Raw genomic sequence first — 19,177 nt, forward strand, 5'->3', positions numbered from 1 at the left:
TTGCTAGCATGGGCGGCCCCTGGTTGATTGACCGAGGGCGTTTCACTCACCTTCCGTTGATCACAGGGAGGATGTGTGAGCAGTGGTATCCGGAGGAAAGGACGATGCCGGTCTGAGGACCCTGCAGGCCCCGCTGAGCGTTGTTGCTGTTGAAGCTGTACAGGGCGTCCACGCCGTAGGAAACGTGGGGCACCTGGTAGCACTCAAACAGCAGCTCGGACATCATCTGACGACAATGCAGCGGGTTGCACGGAGCCTCCGTCACCACCACGGGATGCTCCACCTTGGCCTGATGGGGAAAGAGACTTGACTTCACAGCGAGTCAAATAGCACCCGAACACTCAGCTGTTATCTAGTGGACATTACCTCTGATGTGATGCCCATGTGCGTGAATATGTGATCGAATATCAGCTCCTGGATTTCGAAGTTGACCACCACGTTCCTATCGAACTGGCTCTTGAGGAGCCACCGCAGCGGTTCAATGCTGGAGATGTCGTTTCCGATCTGGGTTTCGCTCCGAGCGGCTCCTCGGCTCCTCGCAGCCACGGACCTGAAGAGCAGCCTTGGGGAGCCCAGTTCATCCCCTTTGCACGCCCAGCCGGCTCGGGTGTGGAAGGAGCCGTTATCGATCACTAACGGGACCGGGGACGGATGTAAACACTGGGCAGGGATTTCATAAATCGGGTCGGGGGATGTTTTGCAGTCCCGAAATGTGAATATTTGGCATACTGGTTCTGTTTTGGTCGTCATTTTGAATGCGTGTCACTCTAAAATAGTGCCGAGTAGGGATACGGGATGAAGTTTGAGTTCCGAGACAAAACGGCTCTTCGATAGCTTTACGGCTGTTTCGTTTATATTTATTTCGCATAATGCAAAATGTGCACATACTCAAATATTGTACGGTAATTGTAATGTTTTCATTTGTATCAATTATTATTATATAACATTATGAATTTCTATTTACTTAGGTTTATTTAAATATTTTCACTTATTTTACATATCATAGCCTATAGGTTATATATAGCGGTATATTATCAATTGATATATATATATAGATTTCTATACATATATATCAGTATCGTAAAACAAATATATACATTTCGTTCATATATCTAAATTAATAATATTTCACTATCCATATTTCACCACCAGAGAGCGCATGGGCCGCTGCCTCTCCATCCATCCTCCATCAGCCGTTCAGCACATTTAAATATTGGTTTCGCTGGGGATTATGAGGGAGTGACGATCAGCCCTTTGAGGTTCGTTCATATCATCGGAGATTACTAATTAAATTCATGAGGGCGCTGGGTTTTGGTGTACAGGACATGGAACAATTAACGACTTCAATTATTTGAGGAATTAATCAGCTTTAAATGTAGGCCTACGTGTAAGATGCATCTGAATATAGCGCCTTTTCTGATTTTGTTTACTGTCCATCTAAAAATACGTTTTTAAAGAATAGTTTTTATCATTTGAATAAATATTCGTGTAGGAAGGGGAGGGTTGCGTCTTTGCTCACTCCGCTCACTCCATCTAAATTCATTCATCCGTTCCTCAGTTCACATTAAAGACGTATAGAAGAAGTATAGATTGTATGAATTCTTAGCAAAAAGAGTTCGATTTTGTGTATTTAGCTTAATTCGTCCAGAAAAAAAATCAAGCTTTTAGTAGTGAAGAAATTAAGAAATTAGCAAAAGAAAGAGGAAGGAAAAGATGGGATGAAGGAAAGGGAAGGAAAGAAAAAAGGAAGGAAGGAGGTAAGGAAGGCGACTTCTGCGTGGAGCTTGGTGGTGTGTCACTGAATCACGAGTCCAGTTCAGCGATCAGACACAAAGGTCTAAGTGACTCTCCCTGCCTCCTTCTGACGCTAATAAGTAGATCTGGGTCAGCTCTCCCCCCTCTCACACAGACACACGCACGCACGCACAAATGTACGAACGCACGCGGACATACACATGCATGCACGCACGCAAATACGAACGCACGACTGTAGGCGACCACACACACGCAAGCACACATACACGCACGCACGTACACACAGGAATGCCCGCACAAACACATGCATGCACGCACACACGCATGCTTGCATGCATGCGCACACAGACACAAACATTCACAAACATTCATAATTTCACTGGTTACATACTACATTGGGTACACAGACACACACACACACACACTGTCACATGCACGCATTCACACACTCCTAATCACGTCCCCTCATAGGTTATTTTTACTGTTTACTAATTGTCCAACTTTCTATTTTCATTTACCTTTAACGCCAACCCCTTCCTTATTAAAGAAAAAACACACTCAACCACAGACAAACAGAAAATAAACAGTAATTACTAATGTCAACAACTAAACACACACACACACACACACACACAGCGCCCAGAGGGCGAGAGACATTTACGTTGGCTGTGTGTGTGTGTGTGTGTGTGTGTGTGTGTGTGTGAGGGCACTGGGAGTCCTGGCTGTGTGTGTGTGAGTGTGTGCGGGCACTGGGAGTCCTGGCTGTGTGTGTGTGTGTGTGTGTGTGTGTGTGTGTGTGTGTGTGTGTGTGTGTGAGGGCACTGGGAGTCCTGGCTGTGTGTGTGTGTGTGTGTGTGTGTGTGTGTGAGGGCACTGGGAGTCCTGGCTGTGTGTGTGTGTGTGTGTGTGTGTGTGTGTGTGTGAGGGCACTGGGAGTCCTGGCTGTGTGTGTGTGTGTGTGTGTGTGTGTGTGTGTGTGTGTGTGTGTGTGAGTGTGTGCAGGCACTGGGAGTCCTGGCTGTGTGTGTGTGTGTGTGTGTGTGTGTGTGTGTGTGTGTGTGTGTATGTGCGGGCACTGGGAGTTCTGGCTGTGTGTGTGTGTGTGTGTGTGTGTGTGTGTGTGTGTGTGTGTGTGCGGGCACTGGGAGTTCTCGCTGTGTGTGTGTGTGTGTGTGTGTGTGTGTGTGTGCGGGCACTGGGAGTTCTGGCTGTGTGTGTGTGTGTGTGTGTGTGTGTGTGTGTGTGTGTGTGTGTGTGTGTGTGCGGGCACTGGGAGTTCTGGCTGTGTGTGTGTGTGTGTGTGTGTGTGTGTGTGTGTGTGTGTGTGTGTGTGTGTGCGGGCACTGGGAGTTCTGGCTGTGTGTGTGTGTGTGTGTGTGTGTGTGTGTGTGTGTGTGTGTGTGTGTGTGTGTGTGCGGGCACTGGGAGTCCTGGCCATCGCCCCACGCTCTCGGGTTCTCCTCACGCTGCAGAAGGCGGTCAGAGGAACACTCCGTCACACTCCGGGCCAAGCCGCCCCCATTTTACCCGCCCGGTAACCGTAGAGACCGCCGGCTGTCCTCCCCCAGACGCTGGCAGGGGGGGGGGGCACACGCAGAGGAAGGGACTGGCTGGAAATACTGAACTCTGTTTCTCTGACACTGTTTCCTATATCGTAGGCCTACATCCTGCAGATGCTCCCACCACTCTCCTCTGGTCAACATCTCCCTCTGTCCATAGTCTCTCTCTCTCTCTCTCTCTCTCTCTCTCTCCCCCCCCCCCCCCCCCTCTCTCTCTGTCTGGAGTAGAGATATGAAACAGAGAGCGACACGGGGAGCGGGGAGAGGGGCGAGGGCGGTCGACTGTACAGGAGACCCTGCCACGACCCTCATCCTCCAAGGCCCCGTTGTCAGGGACCCCTGCCCCCCTGGTGACGGGAGGCGGCCCCCGACACACCCCCTCCCTGCAGCCCACACTCCTCCTGTCACCATCAATCGGCCTTGTGCGCTCTCTCTCGCGCTCCCTCCCTGGGCTCTCTCTCTCTCTCTCTCTCTCTCTCTCTGTCTCTCTCTCTTCCCCTAGCTTGCTCTCTCTTGAATCACTCTCTCACTCTACCCCACTCATTACATCTCCCTATCCCGCTGCCTTATCCTCTCTCTACTCAAAGCTCTCTCTCTCTCTCTGTCTCTCTCTCCCTCTCTCTCCTTCTCTCTCCCCCATGCTCCTACGTCTCATATCTCTGGTTATCTCTCTTCTCGATTCTCTGTCTCTCTCGTTCCATCTCTCTCTGCGTCATTCCCTCTCTACTTCTCTGAGCTGCTTACTGTATCTCTTTCTTTCTTAATTCTATCTATTTCATTTTCAGAATGCCTGATGCTTAATCTTTAGGGCAATGCGACATGCATAGGCTGTTGTAATGTTTAGTAACATCACAGGAAGGAGGGCTATAAAGACAAAGCCATCATACGAAGAACACTACAAACGACATAACACAATTGATGATCATTTAATTGATCATTTTTTAAATTATATTTGGGAACCACAGATCTCTCACCACACACACACACACACACACACACACACACACACACACACACACACACACACAAACAAACAGAGACACAGACACTGTCACTACCACTCTCTTCATTCTTGAAACCCATAAGCAAAGCAGATCTTTTGGGGGCATAGTCTGATTAATGTGTTTGTGCACCTGTCACTATTAATGCATCCCAATGTGGGGTGTTTGTGTGTATGTGTGCACACACGTGTCAGTGTGTACACGCACGGGCACGCAAACATATAACAAATACATATTTTTGCTATATGCATAGATTTCCCAGGAATGTGTGTGTGTGTATGAGTATGTTTCTGTTTGTGTGTTTGTGTGTGTGTGTGTTTGTGTGTATTCTCTTTTTGTGTGTGCACTGCATTGCGTGAAGTCAGTCCATATGTATACAATTATAATAATGTAGGTATTTTGCACAGTGTTTCCTCAATGCTCAAGTACACTTTACAGCAAGAACAAAACGAAATGGCAGCCTGGATATCATTTAGAACAAAAGACAGCAACATCTGTACGCTCTATACCAACATGGAGGATGCATCCCGCACGGCGCCTCCTCTCTACGACTTCCCTGTCGGTGGCGCGTGATGTTATTACGTTTTCTCCTCCTCCTTCTCTGCTGGTGGGAGCGGGATTTGGGAATATTGCGGAAAGACGACCTGAAGAAAGTATTTTTCCTTTCATATTTGAGGAACACACATGCACAGATACGCAAACACAAACACACACACACACACAGGCAGGCAAACACACACATACACAGACACACACTGACACACAAGCATACACATATACACGCATACACACACACACGGCCCGTCCAATTACTGGTGCCATGGCAACTATCAGAGATTATTTCCCCCAGTCAGCGCTGCACGGCTGTTATACAAGACCATAAGCCTCTTCATATCTCCTCCCTGCACACACACACACACACACACACACACACACACGCACACACACGCACACACACACGCACGCACGCACACACACACGTGCACACACTTTCTTGAATTAATCCCTTTCTGTATAGGCCTGAAAGCTAAATTGGTTGCCCTAGCAACCAATCTCAAAAAATTCAGTTTGGAAATCCATTTTGTCATCAAAAGGTAGCTTGGCGCGTTGGGGGGTGGGGGGGGCTTCGTGACCGAGGTGTTTTCCCTTCACCGGGACCTTTACAATACCAAAACGTGTTTTGCTTTGAAGATGCTTAGGTTAGAAATGCGGTTTCAGGAAGAAGACGATGCTGTTAGCCACCGCAAGTGAGGAATATTGTGCGGACCCTAGCGCACGTGCGAGTGACATTTGCAGCCCACTACCGGCGCAGCGTCGCCGCGGGTTCTGCACATAATGGGGGCGGGAAAGACTTAGTCACTGAGATGGCCGCGAGGAATCTCCCTGCTAGCCCATCCCCGACATGCTGGGCCCCCGCACACGCATGCACGCACACATGAACGCGCACACACACGCAACCACAGAGACACACACGGCCACGCACACACACACACACAGACATACACCCATACACGGCCACGCACCTGCACACACACGCACGTGCACACACAAACCCACACTGCACGCACGCACGCAAACACACACACTCACACGTATACAATAATATGCAAGCGTACACGCACGCTTGCATAGTCACCCCAAGTCATTGGTGACACACAAGCACACGCACACATAAACACACGCGCGCGCGCACACACACACACACACACACATGCACATACACACTGCATGCCTCAACACAAATGGCAGCTGGCAATGCAGTCCAAGCCAAGCATGAAAATATGCGGAACTTTCTCTATCCTCTGGCTGGTTACTAAATTTAGACCTGCCGTCGCTCACATTCATTTCTCCCTCTTTTGTCTTCGGAAAAACTGTCACGCATTCGTGTTTTTGAATTAATTTTCAATTTGTAATTAATAAATAGTTTTATTGGCAAACGACGGAAAATATTAAAAGTGGATGAGGCGTTTTATTAGAACGCATTTACTGAATATTGTTTAACGCAAAAAAAAGGAGAGACCTCTTTTGATGATGAATAGGAATAAAAATCCTCATAAAAAAAAAACAAGAAAAGAATGGAAACGTCCATACTTTGGTAGAGCTCGGTCGACGGAGAGAATCATTTAAATCCGGACGCCGGATTTTGGCCAGGGTGCTCTCCGAGGTCCTGAACCGGCGGGGAGTTCCCCACGAGAAGACCGACTTCGGGGCCGCGTCCAGCACCCTGCGAAGAGGCTATAGAGAGATGGAGCCTGGAACAATAAAAACACGCTTTTTTTTAAAAAAGAAACCTTCCCTTGCAAAGTGTCACATTTTGTAGCCCTTCAGCGTTATAAATAAAAATGGTATTATGGTGAAAGGCCTCAGTTGAATGTAGTTGTTTAATGCTAATGACAGTTGCATGGCACGTAATCACAAACAAAAAAAAAAATAGACAATCTGAAGAAAACAATTGAAATTTATGTTCCAATGTAATAATTGATATTGTTTAACGAAATTGTATACTGTAAAAATAAAAATGAAGATCTGCAATTGGATTATTGTTACAGAACAGAGAGCTGAGTGGATGTTATTTTTTGTTGTTGAAATGTTTAAACATTTCAACAATTGGAAGCATTTTACATTTTAATTGAGAATCGAGCCGCACAAACGGAGGATTTAAAAACAGTGTTAATGTGGAATCGCATCAGCCGCCAGTCAGAGTCGATCCGCTCCATTCATTCCGCCGGGGTCACGATGGACATCGCTTTAAGGATTGACCATTTTGTCCTTGATTACTCTACCGGTGAAAATGTGACATACGTCCCTTCACATCTCCGCACAACTCTCTCTCTCTCTCTCCCTCTCTCTCTCCGTCCCTCCCTCTCTCTCTCTCTCTCTCTCCCTCTCTCTCTCTCTCTCACACACACAAACACGCACACACACAAACACACACACACACGCACAAACACACACACACACACACACACACACACACACTCACACATTCTCTCTCTCTCTCTCACACACACATTCTCTCCTTATCTCTCGCTCTTGCACACTCTCTCTCTCTCTCTCTCACCCCCCCCCCCCCCCCCCCTTCCTCCCCTTTCTGTCTCACACTGCCCCCCCTCCCCCCCTCACTTGTCCCTCCCGCCATCCACGAGGGGTCGGTGGGCGACGCATCGCATTGGCTGTCTGAGAGAGAGGACGGGAGCGCCTTCCTCCCCCGAGCAACGTGACGCACGCAGGTCCCAGCAGCGCTCTGTTTGCGCCTGTCCCCGCAGTGTACCGCAGAGGACTGCCGCAAAACAGGCGACAATAGGCCTCCTCCTTACACACACCGCGAATAGAACTCAGACCCACAAACTCAATACATTCGTCGCTTCCAGGATTATCCGAGTTATATTCTTTGTTCATATCGGTCGCTGCTGGGAGGTCAACTCCGAGGACGTCTGTGCGCTTTTCCTTGGAATGGATTGGCTGGGCAGGAGGAGGGGGTTCTAGCGGTGCGATCACACGGTGGGCCGGCTGAAGGCTGAGGCTGCATGTGTGCTACTTCGTGACGTCGAGGCAACAGGCATGCTGGTTTTGTAGCGGGAGCAAAAAAAAAAAAAGTCGCATCTATCCTCCCTGCATGCGTCCGTCACTTCGGTTCTCTTCCTCCGAGCGTCTTCGATTCCACACCGAGAGAAGTACCTAGTTTATTGAGCTTCGAGCAAGATGGCCCATCTCATCCGGCACAAGATCTCCAACAAGCTGACCAATGCGGCCAACACGGTGTCGGACAAGTCCCAGGCCAAGGTCAGCGGCGTGTTCGCCCGGCTGGGCTTCCAGGCCGCCACGGACGAGGAGGGTCTGGGCTTCGCGGACTGCGATGACTTGGATTACGATTACAGACACGGGATGCAAATGGATGTCCTTCCAGACGACGGCGGCGAGGGGGGGCTGCCGTTGGAGGGCAGCGAGGACGGGGGGGAGCTGGACGGGGACAGCCACTACCAGCGGGACGGCACCGCCGTCCGCCGCCGGCCCTCGGGCCTGAAGACCGGGGGCTCGCTCGAGGAGGACAAGCCAAAGATCACCTCCTGGGAGGCCGGCTGGAACGTCACCAACGCCATTCAGGTAATGCCCCCCCCCCCCCCCCCCCCCCCCCCCCACACACACACACACACACACAAAGCTCAGAGGCCTGAAGTCACCTTGAATCTCTTTCTTAGATAGAGCACGTGCGGCTATAGGGCCTGCAGGTGCCTTGTGTGTGCGTGGGCGCGTGTGAGATAGCGAGAGAGCGCGCGCGAAAGAGAGAGAGAGAGAGGGGGGGGGGATTAGACCTTTTAATTCAGAACTCATAACGAATAAACAACGAATTATACAATTTGTATTCAGCTAATTTAGGGACCATTCGGGTAGGCCTATTAATTCAAATATTTTTATCAACGGAGAACAGTCCTCCGGTCTGGCCCTCGAGCGCCCCCCCCCCCCCCCCCGCACGCCTGATAGCTGCGGGCTTATTGTCAGGCTCGTGCGTTATCAGCCCCCCCATCAGCTGCTGGCGGCCCTCTGCCTGCTCCTCCAAACATTTACATTCTGCTTATTTCATGTTAATACCGTCACGCATCAGCTAATCTGCCTCGAGCGCATCCAGAGAAAAATCCTTTTAAAAAACGTTTTGAAAGCCAGCAAAAAAAATTAAATATTTCCTTCACAGCAAACTGCAATTAATGACGAGTAGAACCAACGGGTTTTATCAGAAATATTTCATTTTGAACAACCTTCTTTAATAATATATATATATATATATATATATATATATATATATATATATATATATATATTATTGATATGCCTATTTACGCAAAAAAAAAAGAAAGAAAAAAGAAGTAGGTCTATATGAGTCATCGTGCACGTGCACGTGCGCGCGCGGCCCGAGATGAAGGCCTCGCTAATCCCCGCGCTCCGCTGCGCCTCTGTGTCCGCAGGGCATGTTCGTCCTCGGCTTGCCCTACGCCATCCTCCACGGCGGCTACCTCGGCCTCTTCCTCATCATCTTCGCGGCCGTGGTTTGCTGCTACACGGGCAAGATCCTGATCGCGTGCCTCTACGAGGAGAACGAGGACGGCATCCTGGTGCGCGTGCGGGACTCCTACGTGGACATCGCCAACGCGTGCTGCGCGCCCCGCTTCCCCGCGCTGGGCGGCCACGTGGTCAACGTGGCGCAGATCATCGAGCTGGTCATGACGTGCATCCTCTACGTGGTGGTCAGCGGCAACCTGATGTACAACAGCTTCCCGGGCCTGCCCGTGTCCCAGAAGGCCTGGTCCGTGTTGGCGACGGTGGCGCTGCTGCCGTGCGCCTTCCTGAAGAACCTCAAATCCGTGTCCAAGTTCAGCCTGCTGTGCACCCTCGCGCACTTCGTCATCAACATCCTGGTCATCGCCTACTGCCTCTCCCGGGCGCGCGACTGGGCCTGGGAGAAAGTCAAGTTCTACATCGACGTCAAGAAGTTCCCCATCTCCATCGGCATCATCGTGTTCAGTTACACCTCGCAGATCTTCCTGCCCTCGCTGGAGGGCAACATGCAGAAGCCCAGCGAGTTTCACTGCATGATGGACTGGACCCACATCTCGGCCTGCGTGCTGAAGGGGCTCTTCGCCCTGGTGGCTTACCTCACGTGGGCGGACGCCACCAAGGAGGTGATCACCGACAACCTGCCGTCCACCATCCGGGCCGTGGTCAACCTCTTCCTGGTGTCCAAGGCCCTGCTCTCCTACCCGCTGCCGTTTTTCGCCGCGGTGGAGGTCCTGGAGAAGTCCATGTTCCAGGGCGGAGGCGGCAGAGCCAGCCTCCCCAACTGCTACGGACCGGGCGGACAGCTCAAGTCCTGGGGGTTGGGCCTCCGGGTGGCGCTGGTGGTGTTCACGCTGCTCATGGCGATCTTCGTGCCGCACTTCGCCCTGCTCATGGGCCTGACGGGGAGTCTGACCGGCGCCAGCCTGTGCTTCCTGCTGCCGGCTCTCTTCCACCTCAAGCTGCAGTGGAGGAAGCTCCTCTGGCACCACGTGTTCTTCGACGTCGCCATTTTTGTGATCGGGGGTATTTGCGCGATTTCGGGCTTCATCCACTCGGTGGAGGGGCTGATCGAGGCCTACAGGTATAACCTCCATGACTGAGGAGACGAGGTGCGGAGAAACAGGCCAGACCCGCAGTGTGTGTGTGTGTGTGTGTGTGTGTGTGTGTGTGTGTGTGTGTGTGTGTGTGTGTTTGTGTGTGGAGAGGCGACGTTTCGCGTAAAGGCCTCGCGGGGTTCCAACTCTAAACGTCAGGATAACCTGTGTTAAATGTAGTTATTTTTAGTTTCATCTTGCCTTCGTGATAATGTGCAATACAAGACTCTGAGATCTGATCATAGTGATAAGCCCACCGTAGACGCGCGCGGCCGGACACATCCTCTGCTAAACGAAAAAAGGAGAACTTGAAGCAGTATCTGTTTTATTTTCACAGTTCCTGTGAAACGTGCAACCCGAAAGTCTCATGTGTGTGTGAGAGTGTTTACGTTTTAATATATCCAGGGGGTGAGCTGTGTAGTGATGGAAGTGGAGTTTAATATTTCATTGTTGTTTTTAAGCTGCTATATAATCGAGGCTATCCTGAAAAATCGATATAAATATAAAAGGCCTGTATAAAACCAAGGCACCGGTGAAATCACGGGCTATATGCGGTCGGTCCTCACCTGTGAATAACGTGTGTTTTTTCCTCGAATGGAAAAATCATAATTTGGTCCTTTTTTTATTTTTTCATTGTCATTTTTGATTGTAGGCCCGCAGTAGTCATCGTCTAATTGGTGTTTAAGTGTCATTCTGGATGAAGTGAGTTCAAAGTGCAAGCAAGTGGGTCCTATCGTGTTTTATGAAAACTGTTGTCTGACAATATTCTACTCCTGATTATCTTGTGTGTGATTTAATGAAACTACTTAAGATGTGTGAGAAAAAAGAGAATTTGTGGAAATAAGAGATAAATAAATCTAATATTTTATGCTGGGATAATGTTTCGTTGCCCGTATTTGTAGAAACGTTTTTTTCCACTCAAGAGAAAGACGGCAATCAATAATTATTTAGAGACTGCAATTCTGGAGAGACACTTAATTTAAAGCAGTCGACAAATTGACTTTATTGCGAACGAAGCTTTAACCTAATTTAACCTTAAATGTACACTTCCTGTAGGCCCATGGGCACGTGTGTGTGCATGCGTGTGCCAGTGCGCGCGCGCGCGCGTGTGTGTGTTTGTGTATGTATGTGTCTGTGTTCCTGAGAGAGAGAGAGAGAGAGAGTTTTGAGTTGTTACACGTAATAAGTCCTAAATTATAATAATAATAATAATACAATTATTAATATTAATAATACTAACGATCCAACAAATAATACAAACAATTAAAATACCAATTAGCAGATCGATATCTTAGTATCATTCCATATTTGAGAGAAGGAGCCAATGGTTATTTTTCATAAATCATAAAAATTAACCAGTTCATAATGTTTCACTTCCCCAGTGAGTCTTGAGCAAATGTATCACTTCCCCATACCGCGGGAACCTATCAAAAATATGTAAGCCCTACACATAAATTAAGTCTGGAACCTTACACGACCCAGACGCCTCGGCAACTGTCAATCAAGAAAGTTTCCCCGACCTGCCACTCATGACATGTGAGTAGCCTGACATGTAGTAGTCTTTATACATCCTGAACACGTCGTTTAATCTAAAGCACGTTGGAGCTCTGAGATCTGATCTAATTTTGCAATGCATGCTTCGATCCGACCAGCATGACTGGAAGAATGCTGCTTTACCTCACCGTGGGGTGCCTCCTCACCTGCCTCACGCACGGTACACAGCCCGCCATAAAGGTCATCCTGAGCGAGAAAGGGCTTCAGTACGGTGAGTCAATCGGCCTCATGGCCCACCAAAGGTGACGTACGACTTATTCTTCGAATTGCAGCCTACACAAAAATTTGACTGCTACCAAATATTAAAGTGGGAATAGGCCGCCTGGATAAGGAACGTGGAGACTGAAACCATATATTCTGCGTGCGTAAAGGGCACAAAGCCTTCACCGCGCGACAGATAGGCTTTTTGCAGGCGATAATTGTATCGTCACACACGCAGAATGTGTGAAAGAAATGCGTGTTTGTGCCGCAGTGAAGGAGATGGGCGCCGAGTGGCTACTGCAGAACCTGGAGAGCGCGTCGCCTCCGGATGTCCACGGGAAGCTCAGCCTGAGCCTGGGGACGGTCTACTATTCTATCACGGGGTACGAACAAGCAATCAGCCGCGGCCGATCCCGACTGCATCGTGGGATTGGATTTCAGTTATTTCTTCTCTCCCTTTTTATTTAAAGAACAATTCAGCCTGTCGGTTATTCTGCAGGAATCGAGGCGCAGCGGTGGTTGTATATATATTTTCATAAAGAAGCCCTCTTAAAATATCAATGTAGGCCTATGGGTCTCTGATTTGAAGATGTATACGCCTACACCTTATTTGAATATGTATAAGCTTCATTCTTTTTGAGACGATGGAATAAAGTAAACACAGGCTTGTACAGGAGACCAGAGGATGTGTGACGGTTCTCTGAGTGGCAGGTGTTTCCTGCTGGTTCTCGTGCAGCATGGCCGTGACGTACTGTGAGTTCCCGGAGCCGTCGGTCGAGTTCTATGAAGACGTGACCGGATTCAAAGCAGTGATCTCAGGCCTCTACATTCAAGTGAAAGGCGCCTGGTCAGCTACTTTCGGCATTTTGTGAGTCCTACTCCACACCCACACTCATATTGCCTGTCAATCAAAAGGCAAGGACATCCTATCACACTTTGACAGGTTTCTAACTAAAAACGACATGAGACACGTTTAAGGCCGTGCTTATGTGTGTGTTTGTTAAATATATTAATTCCTGCACTCAAGCACCTCCAAGTGTTCTATTACCATGGGATAGATCTGGGCAGGAGTGGACTGTATGGGAGAGGATATTCGGGGTTTTGTGATGAGATTGACACGCATAGACACCAATACCGATCTGTTGTTATATTATAGCTTAAAGTCCACTCACCTGTTCATGTATTGCACTTCTGACAAGATGCAGATACTGAACTGAACGTCAGAATGAGGAATTATGTCATTAATCATCATTAATTAAGTCATTAATGCTCACGTTGTGCAGCGATGACGGTGGGGCCTTCGAGCTGGTGATCCAGGACCTGGAAGTGGACTTGCTCCTGGGTCTGGGGATGGACGCAGACGGTCAGCCGTCCTTCCGCTGCGCCGACTGCAGGGCCTCGGTTGGGTCGGCCAGCCTGAAGCTGATAGATGCCAGGTATACCTCCAGGACCGAGACCACAGCGAGGATCCTTTGAGTTAGGAATGAAAGAGGATTTAGTGGCGCTACTTACGATGTGGAAGAAAACTAGACTTTTTTGATAAGAGTTTAAAAATATTTGTCTACAGTAGGCCTACAAATGATTTAGAGACAGGGATTTTGGAGAGAGGCATTACAATAATGCGACAACTGACTATCGCTGATAAACCTTCCTGCAGGCCCCCGTGTGTGTGTGTGTGTGTGTGTGTGTGTGTGTGTGCGTGCGTGCGTGAGAGACAGATATTTACATAAAACAAAACTTTCCATTTTCACAGCTGGCTCATTGAACAATTTATTGATGAAGAGCGTATCAGAATTACAATAGAGGAACAGGTGAGTGGACTTTAAGCTATATTACAACAGTAACACACATACAACAGTTCGGTAGACCTATTTCTATTAGTGTACATACGTGTCCATCTCATCGCAAATCTCCAAATCTCCTCCCGCCAGATTTGTCCGATGATAACAGATCGCTTGGATGAGCTTGAGTACCGCCTAGCGGCCCTTGGCGGTAATGCACACATTCACGTTTGATTTCAACAAAGGTATAGAAACGTCCACCCCAGGAGAAATGTCTCGGTGATGGACGTTTAACCCTCCGATCTATCCCCAGCCACCTTCCAGGTGAACCGCCTTCTGGCCGTGGACCTTCCCCTCACCAGCTTCCCAGTGGTAAACTCCTCCTCCCTCAGCCTGTCCCTGAAGGTAGAAACACTTTACCTTAACTTAACTTAACTCAAGTCAGACTATACACAGTAGAGCCTAACTAAGACCTGTTTGTATTCATTTATTTAAAAGGGACATATAATACCACCAGGTGTGAGTGTGATTAGCCACACTCACAAAGTGAACTTTGTGAGTGTGGCTAATCACACTCACCTGGTGGTATTATATGTCCCACACTCACAAAGTTCACTCACAAAGGGAAATTTGCGAGTGTATAATTGTGGAATTGTGCTTAGAGTTTAGCAGTCTGTAGTATTGTAGCTGATACACGAGCTTCAAGTTTTCAGAATGGTGGTCAGTTCCATTTTTTGTGTGTATACAATCGAGAAAAACTGTAGGTTAACGAAGGTTCTCTGCACTGCATCACTGTCACACTGTCATGTCAGACTGTACACAATAGAGCCTAACTAAAAAGTGTTTTTACTCATTTATATACAACAGCGGATTGTAAAGATTTTAAAACTGATAGAACAAAAAAAAGACGTTGGCCGATGCTGACGTTTGATGGGTGTCGCTGTCCGCCCTGACGGAGACGTATCTTCGGTGACAGCGGGCTATTGCTGTCCTTTCCCGCTGTAGGGAATGTTCCACCGTCCTGACAGCCCGGCGGACCCCCCGTTCGAGCCCCAGCCCTTCTCCCTGAGCGGGCAGCCGGGCTACATGCTGTCTCTGGGTCTCTCCGAGTACACCACCAACTCAGCCGCCCACGCCTACTTCGTATCGGGGTTGCTGCAGCTCCTCATCACAGACAGCATGGTGAGGGAGGGGCCACTACCAGGGCCAGCGGGGGCCCAGAGGGAGGGAGGGAGAGGGGGAGGGAGGAAGGGAGGGAGAGGGGGAGGGAGGGAGAGGGGGAGGGAGGATAAAGGCAGGGAGGGAAGGAGGGAGGGAAGATAAAGGTAGGGAGGGAAGGAGGGAGGGTGAAGGGAGGGAGGAAGGGAGGGAAGGAGGGAGGGTGAAGGGAGGGAAGGAGGGAGGATGTGAGGGATGGAAGGAAGGAGGGAGGATGAAGGCAGGGAGGGAAGGGGGAAGAGGTGGAGGAAGGGAGGAAAAAGAAAGCAGTTGAGAAAGAAGGAATAAAAGAAAGAAGAAAATAATAAAGAGAGTAATAACGACGGAAAGAAAGAAAGAAGACAGAAAGAAGAGTGGAAAAAGAGAGTCAATCGCTCAGTTAATCCTACATTTTTCCTCAGATTCCTCGCAGCTCTCCGTTGCATCTGAACACAAACTCATTTGAACACTTCGTGCCAGAGGTAAGGTCACATACGATGTCAATATACAATAGAACGGTGGGTAAGGCCTGTACAAGTCTCACCGATCAGGTTAATAATATAAAGGCTGTTAGTAGCCCGAATCTGAGTACACGGTACACGTTTCGGGCGGTGGTAAGACAAGCATAGGCATCCTGTCCGGACAGCAACATAAGAGCTAAAAATACTGTAAAGTTTCAAATCAACTTTACGGCTGGCCACTCTAGAAATATATATAATATATATCCCCCTAACGAAACAGGAAACAAGCTGTAGCTCCGCCCCTTTACGTTTCTCCTTTCAGGCTCAGGCACTGTGCCGTCGCCCCCTAGTGGTTCTGTTACGGCATAGTTGTAATATTGGACCCCTGATAAGCCTATTTAGACCGTATCGGAATGGACCCCACTTTAAGTGACTTCATCTGTGTATTGTCTATAAAGATACGTACATACACTACCGTTCCAAAGTCTGTTGTAACCCAGATAATTTAATGTTTTCCATGAAAACTCACACTTTTATTCAACGGTTATCAGCTCTGCCAACATAATTGCACAACGGTTTTCTGACAAGCCTTTTAACACGATTAGCTAAACAATGTACCATTAGAACGCATGAGTGATGGTTGCTGGAAATGGGCCTCTGCACAGACACCTATGCAGATATTCCATTAAAAACCAGCCGTTTCCAGCTAGAATAGTCATTTATTTACCACATTAGCAATGTCTAGACTGTATATCAGATTAATTTAATGTTATCTTCATTGAAAAAAAGTGCCTTTCTTTAAAAAAAAAAAATTAAGGACATTTCTAAGTGACCCCAAACTTTTGAACGGTAGTGTACATGCATGCAATTCAACATTGTTGACTTTTCCGACAGCTTCCCAAAATGTTCCCTGACATGGAGATGCAGCTGCAGGTCTTCGCCCTGCAGGCTCCTGAGTTCATGTTCAGGTCTGGGGTCGTTCGAATGGGCGTACTCGGGGGCATCAAGGCCTTCGTCGTCCGCCCAGATGGCACCTTCATCTTCCTCTTCAGGCTCAACCTGGTGTGTGTGTGTGAGTGTGAGTGTGAGTGTGAGTGTGTGTATTTAACACCGGAACACATGTCGTTGTGACAATGTGACGGTATCACGGACACATCCATTCTCAGAACAAACTAACTAACAGTGCTGCTCTTGTGCATTTCAGGAATCCACCTTCAGTGGAAAATTCCGTGTGGCCAACGAAAAATTTACGGGCGCCATCGCACTGGACAAGTAGACTGATTCTGATATTCAATACAGCAAAATATGTCACAGATGCAATATTTGTACAAACTATATAATTAACATGAACTCTGGAGAGTTTTACAAGTTGCAGTGTGAATAGACAAATGGGCACAATGGCATGGATTTTATGCCGTCATGTTTGTGTTCTTTGAATGTTTTTCTGTAGTTTCAGTTGATTCATTGCACTTCCTTCCACCCAGTCTCTACCTAACCCTGGACTCGAGCGAAGTTGGAGACGTTAAGGTATGAAAGATAAGAGAGATCATCGCAGGGACATTATTACCGTCCAACAACAGTGAACCCATGACTGGTACAAGCTAATGTCCGCACATTGTTCTTCGCAGACTGACGATTTGAAAATCGTCATGAAGTTCGCAATAAAGCTCTCAGGATTGCCAAGGTTGAACGGTGGGTCACATTGACTGCCATTACCAACAGAATATCTTCACTCAAAATATCCCAAAATATCTCAACTGTTATCCTATTCGTAGACACTTTTTTTTCTCCAATTAGGACATAAGTGTAAACCTTGTCACTGCTTCTGTTCTTGTCTTGTCTATTTTAGCAAAGCTTGCCAAGGGCATTGATTTACCCACAATGCAACACGCCCATTTGACTAACCTTGTCCTGAAGGTAGAGGAGGTCAGTGCACATTCTCTCTTTATAAAGACACACACACGCGCGCGTAATATTGCATTTAAAAAAACTGCAGGACGTAAACACATCATGTATTTCTTTGGCCCAGGGATTCATCTCAGTCTTATCAGATGCAGAGATACAGCTGAGGGAGGCCAAAGTTGGAACACCCTGGATGGTCTAACCGCGGTATAGTTGGACCCAAACATCTTCTCTGGCCTCATGATTGTGATATTTCTTAAAGCTTGAGCCCAAGGCCAGATTGGATTAACTGCTACGTGATCAATGCTAGTACATCTTTGTTGGTATTCTGTCTGGGTCATAGAACAATTGTTTTGTTCATTGATCCCGATCTGTTCTCTGGTGACTTCAGTGATATGACAATGTGTGAATGTAAAAGTTGTTTCTGTAACAATTGCAGGGGAATATGAATGAGTGAGTAGAGACACTAGAACATGATCATCATCATCATCATGATCCAGACAATCGCACACATATAAACTGAAAACAGGACAATGGATTACTGGAACAATGAAAATCTCTTTTTTATAATTATTATTTTGCTGTGAATCATTCGTCAGTCACGTGTACGTTCTACTGTTATTCTGCATTATGACATTCTTGGAATGCATTACATTGCCAAAATATATAAATACATCGCTATGTACAGCCATTGTTTTCAGAAAACTCCTGTGTAGCACAAACATCACACATTCATATGAAACAAGAGACTGCTTGAATACAGGCTTCTTCAACAGCCAGGTGGCATCACAGATCTGACTATATTCTACAACCAACGCAATGATCATTATGTGGACAACTGTTGCACCTATATAAGCTGTTGTCATGGACACAGAGCCATATTAATGCAGGAAGGGGCATTTTGTCTTAAGCCATTACCAAAATCTTGAAGTAGTCTCCAGTTAAACTAGTAATGCGGGTTCTTATCATTATTTTTAAAGATTGTCACCAGCACCACAAAGCGATCTTTGTGAAGCGACATTCTGACTATGGGGGGGGGGGGGGGGGCGGAGGAGAACGAAGAAAAGGCAGGAAAGGTGGCAGCTTGAAGTGAGATTTTAGAGCAAGAATTTTTATAACAAGTAAAACCTTTAAAAATATATACTGTTATATTGAGGGAACGCCATAGGTTGGCAATAAATACTATAGACAAAAACAAACAAATGAACAAAATCACAATGGCCATAACGTGTTCGATTTCAACGTTGAGGATCACAGCAAGGATGTGTTAGTAAGCGTTTGGTAACATTCACTTCTAAATGGTCCTGGACACAAAGTAGCAGTATTGATCTGCTTGTTACTCATGTGCGCATTCATACCGTCTTGAAGGTGACACTCCTAGCCACAAGTGCTGCAGGTTTACCAGTGCTGCCCAGTACAGGTGTGCTAAGCTAACCCAGTGTAACGTTTAACCAAATAAATCTATATTCAAGCACGATTTGGGGCATGTAACAAATTGAGCACAGGGCCACATATACAAAAGCAGTAATCTTTGAAAAAAAGGAGTAAAAGGAAAGGTCTGAAAGGTCGGTGCGATGTTGAGCGTCTCGGTTAAATATTAACGTGTCAAATATTAACTCC

General features: G+C 47.6%; 3 protein-coding genes across 3 annotated transcripts in view; 2 read left to right on the forward strand and 1 right to left on the reverse strand.

Annotated features, from left to right (window-relative positions):
- The window catches only part of actr5 (actin related protein 5), a gene marked incomplete at its 5' end in the record, with an annotated part of 12,078 nt that extends 11,328 nt beyond the window's left edge, over positions 1-750 (reverse strand). The window contains 2 exons of the mRNA XM_079742279.1: positions 51-289; positions 367-750. Of these exons, the coding sequence (XP_079598405.1) occupies positions 51-289; positions 367-750 (623 nt within the window). The remainder of the gene's footprint in view (positions 1-50; positions 290-366) is intronic.
- A 7,267-nt stretch (positions 751-8,017) lies between these two features.
- On the forward strand, positions 8,018-10,467 carry LOC307078900 (vesicular inhibitory amino acid transporter-like; the record flags this gene model as incomplete). Its single annotated transcript, XM_079740909.1, has 2 exons — positions 8,018-8,419; positions 9,277-10,467. The coding sequence occupies 2 exons, from the start codon at positions 8,018-8,020 to the stop codon at positions 10,465-10,467; spliced, it is 1,593 nt and encodes a 530-aa protein (XP_079597035.1).
- Positions 10,468-11,904: 1,437 nt separating this feature from the next.
- bpifcl (BPI fold containing family C, like) lies at positions 11,905-17,823 on the forward strand. The gene is made up of 16 exons (XM_079740975.1): positions 11,905-11,997; positions 12,114-12,226; positions 12,488-12,599; positions 12,953-13,084; positions 13,500-13,652; positions 13,970-14,027; positions 14,148-14,208; positions 14,311-14,402; positions 15,003-15,179; positions 15,617-15,676; positions 16,550-16,717; positions 16,860-16,927; positions 17,140-17,182; positions 17,284-17,347; positions 17,505-17,581; positions 17,685-17,823. Exons 2-16 carry the CDS (start codon positions 12,115-12,117, stop codon positions 17,757-17,759), a joined length of 1,452 nt encoding a protein of 483 aa, XP_079597101.1. The 5' UTR covers positions 11,905-11,997; position 12,114; the 3' UTR covers positions 17,760-17,823.
- The last annotated feature ends 1,354 nt before the right edge of the window (positions 17,824-19,177 follow it).

Source organism: Pollachius pollachius, assembly GCF_949987615.1.
Source record: "Pollachius pollachius genome assembly, chromosome: 8".
Taxonomy (NCBI): Eukaryota; Metazoa; Chordata; class Actinopteri; order Gadiformes; family Gadidae; genus Pollachius; species Pollachius pollachius.